A 9056-nucleotide genomic window follows, 5' to 3' on the forward strand; every position below is an offset into this window, starting at 1 on the left:
TTTATTCACTTCCATACATACATTTGTTCTAATTTACAATATCTTTAAATTTTTATACAGTACCAGGTGCAAGAAGTTTTACACCTCTGTCAAATAATTTAAACAGATATTGGGTTGGTTTTATATCCAACATATTCATATGTTCATTATCAAATTTTTTACCAGGATGTTTAATTGTCAAATGGCCTGACACATCGCTACTCCATCCTGATGCAAGATTCTCTACTTCTACCACCGTAAATGCTTTATGTGAAAGAAGATTAGCTAAAACATATGTCAGATCATGTTCAATGGCTACATTACAGTGACAAATAAATAATGAATTATACTCTGTAATTAATTCAATAACTTTCGAACAAATTTGATTAACTTCTTTAAGACTGTAATGCATATCTAACAAATGTGATACCCCATCAAATATAACATTAACAACATCATATTTAGTCCTCATATATTCAAATTTATCTTGAATATTTTGAAAAACATTCTCCGGAGACAAATGTTCATTGTTCAGCATTTTAATGACATATTCATCACCCAAATTATAGAAATTTATGAACCCATCGTCTATACATCTATTTAGATTGTAATTCATTTTCAAACCAACATTCTGAAAGTGTTTTAAAGAATTGTGAGTAGATATAATAAGTACTGCACTTTTCTTTTTTATCAAATGTCCAAAAACACAACTGGTTATAAAGGAACTACTACAATTATTGATTTCCTTAACCACTAACACTCTACATTGAGTATTTTCCTTATCCAGGTCCAACGCCGAAATAACGTCTGTTGCCATGCTGAAAATGAATATTCAAAAATTTTATCATCAAACGTGCAGAGAAAATTATGACTTGACATATCAAGAAACACTATAAAATATAGTTTGCAACTCATTACACATGGGAGAGTGATTACTAGCTCGCGTCCTCAGCGCCCGTGTTACTTGCAAGGTTAAAACTCCGGTCTAATATTACATAACCCAATAGACAGTCAGTCATAACTCCAAAGCGGTATAATTAAGACCACTCACATGTAAATAAAAATTCAGTGAATTTAATACAAAAAATAATAATAACCTAAACGGGTAAGTACCTTACTTAACAGATATCTCTTATCCAAATATTGTTTGATTGATAGAAAAGTGTATATTTGATAAGCAATAACTGTATTACAGCAATTATGTAATTATTTTTTTATTACAGAAAGATTAATTAATCAAAACAAATGAACGTCCTCCAAAGTTAAATTTTACTTTTGACGTTTAATGACGGATGACGTTTGTTATCAATTTCTTTTTTTATCAAATCAAATCAAATGGCAGTTTATACAAATGACAGATGTGATTAAAGTTATTTTTTTTTATCTTTAAACACTCGATTAATTTAAAGGAAATTCTTTAAAATGATTACAATAATGTAAATAAAAACTTTAATAAAGAGACATCGTCGACGCCTGATTAAATCGCATTTTAAAATCGGGAGTAAACGGAAAGTAACTGTTTTTAAATCATGATTTTTTTTTTCGAACATACAGTAAACACTTCTTTCCTATTAAACTAATTAACATGGCCGATTATTAAACAAAAAAAACCGACAATTGTTGAATAATGTTAACTAGTTATTTAATCTATTACCCTATTGACAAATGACATTTGATTTGACAAAATGCCAAATGAAATTGAAATAGCGTTATCACGGAACGGACACGCTTAAGATCTGATAATGGGAAAATTAAAAATTGATATGTTAACAATTTGCGTTTAAATATAATTTAAATAACGCACTTGTATAGAATATTTGCTGTGAACGTACTAGTATATTAAGATAATAGTAGTTGTACAATTAATGTCGACAGATAGGTTAAAGATATATGTCCACAATTTGTGAAATTATTCCAGTAATATGAGTAAAGTAACAGAAATTAGAGTTTCACAATGGTACTTCGGGGGTTTGGCCTCAGCTGGAGCAGCATGCGTGACACATCCATTAGATCTATTAAAAGTTCAAATGCAAACACAAAAAGGAAAAAACATCTCAATGTTGAAGCTTACTGGAATCGTTTTAAAGAATCAAGGTATGTTAAACATTTTTTTATGTTAGTTATTGTTGTTTTAAGAGCGTCTCAATCTTAGCACTAAACATGTAATCTATTGGTCCTGGGTCAAATGTACCAATGTTAAGTTAGAATTTCATATGAACATCATTTACCCGAAGTTTTTATGGTGAAGAAAGACATTATGATGCAATCTGTACATTGGTGAAGAAATTCAATGAAGTGTGAAGTTAACCAACCTACAGTTGGCTAGGGTGGTTGACTCAGATGACTGAGACACCCCAAATTAGGGTATCCTTCAAGCCCCTCAGTGGGGATGTATAGTGAGCTGATGATAATTGTTTAATAAACATTAATTTGTTATTTTGTAGGAGTAATGGGCCTGTATAATGGTATATCAGCTTCACTTCTGAGGCAACTCACTTATTCAACTGCTAGATTTGGTATTTATGAGATGGCTAAACAGCATCTAGCTCCAAAGAATGTAAGTTTTGATCATTTATTAGTTTAAAAGACATGCCTTTAATAAGTGTATAAACATCAATATTGGTATATTAAACTAGGTCCTTTTATCTTGGGCATACAAAACAATTTTGTAATATGATTTGGAAGTACTAACTTACATAAAAATATTTGTTTATGTTTTAAATAAGACTCAACACATTCATGACCAAATTTTTAATTTAATTGTGGATTTTCCAGATAAGTACAATTAAACTAATTCCAAAATTAAGTTCTAAATTTGATTAGAAACTGAAAAATTAGAAAATAAAAAATACTTTTGCTTATTCTTCTTTTTACTCTTCTTTTTAGGGTCAACCAATATCATTTTTCATGTCAGCATTCCTGGCAGGTCTTGGTGGGTTCGCTGGAGGCTTTGTTGGAAACCCAGCAGATTTAGTCAATGTGCGGATGCAGAATGATGTCAAACTCCCACCAGAACAGAGGAGAAAGTAAGTTATATGTTATTACCACTTTGCATTTTTTTTTATCTATATTGCAATATATCTATTATCCCCCAGAGTTTATGATGTTAAATAAATGTCACATGATATCATCTCTCATATCTTAACTGTATATCAATTGTTGAGAGAATTTTTATCACAACATCAACCATCAATTTCATCATCTGAACCAATCATTATTAAGTTATCTCGAGTACATTAGATAAGATGCCTGATATCTATAATTATATATACCATCATGTTATACTTAAAAGCATATTTAAAAAATATTAGATTACATAACAAGATATAGTATGAGATGTAAATTGTTCTACTTGACCCTTGATCCTTTCTTGTATTAAAATTTATCCATTCTGTAAAAAAGGTGATAAGACATGAATATGTTTGTAGCTACAAGAATGCAATCCATGGTCTATGGAAGGTAGCCACAGAGGAGGGAGTGCTCCGTCTATGGGCAGGTGCCTCTATGACGTGCAGCCGTGCAGTTCTCATGACCATCGGTCAGCTATCCTTCTATGACAAGATCAAGGAACTTCTGCTAGCAACAAAGTACCTAGAAGATAATGTGTTTACACATGTTATGTCGAGTTTGTTAGCTGTGAGTACCTTATTGTCTAAGTTACTGTTTCCTGTGTTTTAAGGAAAAATAATAATTTAAAACAATCATACTTGGAATGCTTTAAAATATTCATGGTTTTGTTGTTTGACTATTATTTTTAAAATCACTTACAATAAACTACTAAAGTATTTTTTTATTTATTTTGGATCTGGCTCAAAGGACCAAGGAGTTGTGGTTGACAGTAGGATGTGGATAGTTTAATCACAAATTAATTTTTTCTCAAAGTGTGGTACTTTATTTGTGAAAATTATTTTTTATTTGCACCTCTTCAATGTCAACATTATCTTAGTTGTGTACAGATTATATATTTATATTTTTTTCAGGGTGGTATTGCAACCACTTTGACGCAGCCAGTAGATGTATTAAAAACAAGAGCAATGAATGCTAAACCTGGAGAAGTGAAGAGTATATTAACTCTAGTTATGGGTACAGCTAAAGAAGGACCGTTAGCTTTCTTCAAAGGATACATTCCAGCCTTCGCTAGACTTGCACCTCATACGGTACTCACTTTCGTGTTCCTAGAGCAACTTAGAATTAATTTTGGTACAATCAAAGTGCAAACTTTCTGAAATATAATAGACCATTAATAATTTGATATACCTGTTTGTTGAAATAGATGTAGGTTTGGACTGTTTTTTTTTTATACATTTTTTTAAACTATAAAATGTTAATCTCAAGTAGTGTAGTTCACTTATATACATATTAAAGTGTTCAAAATATTAATAACAATTTAGACATGTTTAATCGTTTTTAAGTAATATAAAATTTACAAGATTTTTTCATAGGAGTAGATCAATATGTCCAAATATTTCAAAGGGTACTAAGTTTTTAATGTTGTGGAATGTTTGTAGTAGTTTATGGTTAATCATAGTCTGAAAACTTTATATAAAGTAGATGCTTTGCGATTTTTTTTTATTCCATTAAGCTTTGCATTTTTTGTAGAACATATGTGATTCAATTTTTTTGTATTAGAGTGATCACATGTTTTTTAAATTTGTGAGATTTTAAAATAGGTTGCTTTGTTTGATATACTGGCCTAAAATCTGTGTTAATTATAATTTTATTCTCAAAGAGAATTAATTAATAAGAATCATAACTAAAAGTTACCCATAACATATTATTTAAGTTATTTTTTTTTGTATGTATGTACGTGTTTTTTTTTATTTATTTTTTTACAATTGATAATCGAAAGATCGACTAAAAACATTCAAAGGATTAAAAAATATTTAATGGTTAGCGTTTTATACTTTTTTTGGTTATTTTGTTTAAACATAGTTGCAAAAGGATTTAAATTCTTACTTTTTTGGATGTAGCAATTTTATTGTGATAGAAAGCCCATAAAAGATTAATTTATATTATCTGCATGTTGAAGTGATTCGTTTTTAATTGGTTTAATTTTTTTGTTATTTTTCATTGAAAGTAATGTTTTTTAGTCGTAGTAAAAATTGAGATGTTATTTCTTTGTTATATTCTTTTATTCTTATTTCTTTGCCGATATACTAGCCAAATGATTTAATTTATCATTTGAATCGACCATTATTTGATTTCAAAGTGCCAAAATTTAATTAAATGTGTTAAAAAACCATCTAAATAATGGTATGATTCCTTTTATAGGTCTGTGGAAAAATGTATCTTTTTTATATATTCTTTTTTATTTTAAATTTATTTTACATTCCGACATTAATATGGACAATATCTAAATGTTTCTAATTATTTTTTTATAATGATGTTAGTGCATTTGAATGTATTTTTTAACAAAAAAAACTTTATTTTTGACAAGAAATTCAAATATAGGGCCAATATTTTAGAAATATTTTTTATGAATGAATGAAATTAAATGTAATAGATAAAAATACCAACAAAAATACGTGAATTCGAAATGAAATGTAGAAAATCAAATGTTATAAATCTTCGCATTCCTACAACGTAAAATATCAGATATTTCTATATCTTATATAAAACAATGTACATCTTCCAATTTTTTTTTGTAATTCATATACAAAACTTGTTATCTAGTTAACTGTTATTCATATTATAAAAATAATAGAAATTGTATACAAATAAAAAAAATGTTAATTTTTTTTCTAGTTAAAATATACCCAAGGTTTACAATATATGTAAATTGCAGATTTCCAATTTATTAGTGGTTGTTTATTAAAATGTTATCAAAATATGTTGTTTTTCATTTATCGAGTCCTGATACATTACTGGGATAATTAAAAAGGCGATTATTTCAGTTTTAATATATTTATTTACAAATATCGAGAGTTAAAATTATCTTTGGCATGTTGTTTAATGTACATCTATATTTTTAAATACCAAATAAAGTGAACAACAAACAGAAGAAATTTACAACAAGAATTTAAATACATATAACATTTACAAATGCTCTTAATACTGTGAAATATATTTCGGAAATGTAACAGTTCACAATTTAACGAAAACTTTACAATGTCAAATATAACTGACCTTTATACATAATATTTTAGGAACATACTTTATTGTACATTTTTGCTCTTGCAAAGTAGAAAAATGCAATGGTTTTATAAAATTGACAAACAATGTTAAATTATACATAAATAAAATGTAGCCAAGTCAATAAGAGATTATTAAAAAAGTAACAATAATCCTAAAAGATTATTAACAATGAGAGTATTTTATTAATGAGTTAACATTATCATAAATAACAGCACATAATAAAATGCAAAGTATTTACAATTAAAGTATAATAAAACAGAATGCCTTCTTAGATTTTAAAAGGAATCCGAGTAACGTTTCTTTTACAACATGGAAATAGTAATTAGCATCTATTTCCACTATACCGCGGGACTTTAGTCCCTTAGTGAAAACAGGCACTTATAAAAACTATATAAGCAAAATTATTATATTCACATAGGAATAAACAAAAGGTATTTTCAACCAATCAATCAGGTAATATGTCGTGTGATAATGTAAGGTGATTTACAAAAAGCTTTGAGTAGTTCAAACAAAATTGATAGCAGATCGGCTCACGGTTCACGTGATTGAATCAGATGAGTGAGCAGATCAGTATATCTGCTCACTGATTAGCTCAATTTATACACATATAGTATTATTTACTATTTTACAGTTCCAAGCTCAGCTCCAATAGTACATAGCTGTGAGCTGCTAATTTTGTAGAGCCGCTCAATGTTTCAAGACTTTATGAGCTGACTTTTGACAGTTGGCTCTCTGAGCTGATTTACAAATGTATGAAGCCGATTTTTGTCAGTTCAGAGCTGATTTACAAATGTATAAAGCTGATTTTTGACAGTTCAGAGCTCATTTACAAATGTATAAAGCTGATTTTTGACAGTTCAGAGCTCATTTACAAATGTATAAAGCTGATTTTTGACAGTTCAGAGCTGATTTACAAATGTATAAAGCTGATTTTTGACAGTTCAGAGCTGATTTACACATGTATAAAGCCGATTTTTGAAAGTTCAGAGCCGATTTACATATGTATGAAGCTGATTTTTGACAGTTCAGGGCCGAGTTACACATGTATAAATAGACAGGTAATTATTTGGAAATGACATCATTTGCTTTCATCCAAGTAAATGTTTTGATTGTTATAAACAGTCCAGTATCTATTATTAGTTCTAAAATTCAACAAAATGAAAATCAAATAGACACAATTGTCCAATCCATTTATAGAGATCAATGTTTGTGTACTTACGGTAGAGTTGGTACATTAGGCAGTGTCTGCGTAGTGGTGCGGCGCGCGCAGCATGCAGCACTGGCCGTCGGGCTCTATAGTGATGGTGGCCGCGGACTGCATCCACGGCTCGCCGTCCACCTGCATCGCGCAGGAACCTGATAACTCGATCTGGAAATATTACAATGCAAATGAATACCAGATTGTTTGGTGGAATAAAAAAAGTAAGTATCCTATGTGTTCAGGTGATTTCGCTAGAAACTCTTAACATCCATCCATTCAAACTTTTACGTTTTAGTACGACTTTTTTTTTTAATTTCACGCGGATGTGACTTGCAAAAGTTAGTTTATAATATTAGCAAAATAATAAAACACTTCTTTGTTATATAGGATGTGGTTGTCCTCAGTATATTTTAGAATAATTCATTTTATAATAAAAAATCCTTAAATTTATCACACACTATAGGCTATCTATATCTTTTAACACTATTTAATTTAGAGAGAGGAAAAAACCGACATTGAAAATTTAAAGGGACAAAATCTACAAGCCAATAGCAGTTGAGAAGCAAGATTGCAATATTAAAGATAATTGTTAGTTAATGGCTTTCTACGTTGTAATTTTTTTAATTAAATTTTCACATCTGCAAAAGCGAGTTCTACAATATTTTTTTTATAATATGCAGATAAAGTCACATGAGAACATATAATTTTATTATACTACGCAAATTATATTTTTCAAAGAAAAACAATTAATATTAATATTACCTTAAGCCGTGATGTTTGTGTGAAGCGGTAGGGCTCCGCAAGTCCCACCTGCAGCCTCGCGATATGAAACGACGATGAAATACCAACCACCTAAAGACATTAGCCATTTTAAATTTGGTACAAAAGACATGAAATAATCGATAAAACATGTATATTGTATATAAATGAAATTTACCTCTAGTTTTCCATCACTCACGCTTTGCTCAGGCATCTCTCCCTCATTACCCATATCTAGGAAATAAGACAAACATATTTAAAGAAATTAAAAAATACTAAAGATTAGTATAATATTAATATTCATATTTTAATCACCTACCGAATTTTACCATAGAAGGTTTATGCTGACAGTTTCTAACTAAGCAAGGAAGAGTTCAGTTAACACTGTACATGTGTATACAAAACCATAATTGAACAGTTCAACTGACAGTTAAAAATTTTGCTTACACATGCACAGTTAGCATATCAGTTCTCATCTAAAATTGTCAATCAAATGGAACTGCGAAATATACGACTAGCGGAGCGAGGCACAGTGGGTTAATCACGATTCACACAGACATTTTTATATGATGTTTTGAATATCGTATGTTACATTTACATAGACAGGCAGGTACAGCGGGCTAAATTCTCGGTTTACAGACATTATGATTTATACGTAACAGGAACGTAAAAAGAAAAAATCGTGCATTTAACCCTTAATTTTTTTCTTTTTAAATGCCATAAATTTAAACGGGTAGTAAATTGTAGTAAATTGAACATAGACTAAAGGAGAAAACGATACTTCAAAATAGTCTATTGGGTAATGAAGGCAACACCATCATATAAAAATGTCTATGTAAACTGAGATTTCAGCCCACTGTGCCTAACACCACCTTATTCCTAGCAAGTGACCGTTTAAGGGTACTTACTCCATAGATGCACGCCCGCGCCCCAGGAGGGTATGTTGAGTGCGACGAGCGCCTGCAGCGGCGGCAGCGGCAGC

At 29.8% G+C, this 9056-nt stretch overlaps 3 protein-coding genes across 3 annotated transcripts in view; 1 reads left to right on the top strand and 2 right to left on the bottom strand.

Annotated features, from left to right (window-relative positions):
- On the bottom strand, nucleotides 1–1246 carry LOC106107389. Its single transcript, XM_013288230.1, has 2 exons — nucleotides 1093–1246; nucleotides 1–797 (listed from the first exon to the last, which is right to left on the bottom strand). Exon 2 carries the CDS (start codon nucleotides 794–796, stop codon nucleotides 53–55), a length of 744 nt encoding a protein of 247 aa, XP_013143684.1. The 5' UTR covers nucleotide 797; nucleotides 1093–1246; the 3' UTR covers nucleotides 1–52.
- Nucleotides 866–5386, top strand: LOC106107388 (mitochondrial dicarboxylate carrier). The gene is made up of 6 exons (XM_013288229.1): nucleotides 866–1084; nucleotides 1898–2073; nucleotides 2424–2536; nucleotides 2866–3005; nucleotides 3408–3615; nucleotides 3960–5386. Exons 2-6 carry the CDS (start codon nucleotides 1902–1904, stop codon nucleotides 4203–4205), a joined length of 879 nt encoding a protein of 292 aa, XP_013143683.1. The 5' UTR covers nucleotides 866–1084; nucleotides 1898–1901; the 3' UTR covers nucleotides 4206–5386.
- A 1321-nt stretch (nucleotides 5387–6707) lies between these two features.
- Nucleotides 6708–9056, bottom strand: part of LOC106106856 (diacylglycerol kinase epsilon) — a 6106-nt gene continuing 3757 nt past the window's right edge. Inside the window, exons 8-11 of the mRNA XM_013287515.1 lie at nucleotides 8983–9054; nucleotides 8253–8308; nucleotides 8078–8167; nucleotides 6708–7483 (exon numbers count right to left, since the gene is read on the bottom strand). Of these exons, the coding sequence (XP_013142969.1) occupies nucleotides 7349–7483; nucleotides 8078–8167; nucleotides 8253–8308; nucleotides 8983–9054 (353 nt within the window). The 3' untranslated portion in view covers nucleotides 6708–7348. The remainder of the gene's footprint in view (nucleotides 7484–8077; nucleotides 8168–8252; nucleotides 8309–8982; nucleotides 9055–9056) is intronic.

Source organism: Papilio polytes, unplaced genomic scaffold (genome assembly GCF_000836215.1).
Source record: "Papilio polytes unplaced genomic scaffold, Ppol_1.0 DF822067.1, whole genome shotgun sequence".
Classification (NCBI taxonomy): domain Eukaryota; kingdom Metazoa; phylum Arthropoda; class Insecta; order Lepidoptera; family Papilionidae; genus Papilio; species Papilio polytes.

Coding starts and splice junctions, on each gene's coding strand:
- LOC106107389 (XM_013288230.1), bottom strand. CDS start 796: ATGGCAACAGACGTTATTTCGGCGTTGGACCTGGATAAGGAAAATACT.
- LOC106107388 (XM_013288229.1), top strand. CDS start 1,902: ATGAGTAAAGTAACAGAAATTAGAGTTTCACAATGGTACTTCGGGGGT. Junction 2,074..2,423: donor AATCGTTTTAAAGAATCAAG/GTATGTTAAACA, acceptor GTTATTTTGTAG/GAGTAATGGGCCTGTATAAT. Junction 3,006..3,407: donor CCACCAGAACAGAGGAGAAA/GTAAGTTATATG, acceptor ATATGTTTGTAG/CTACAAGAATGCAATCCATG.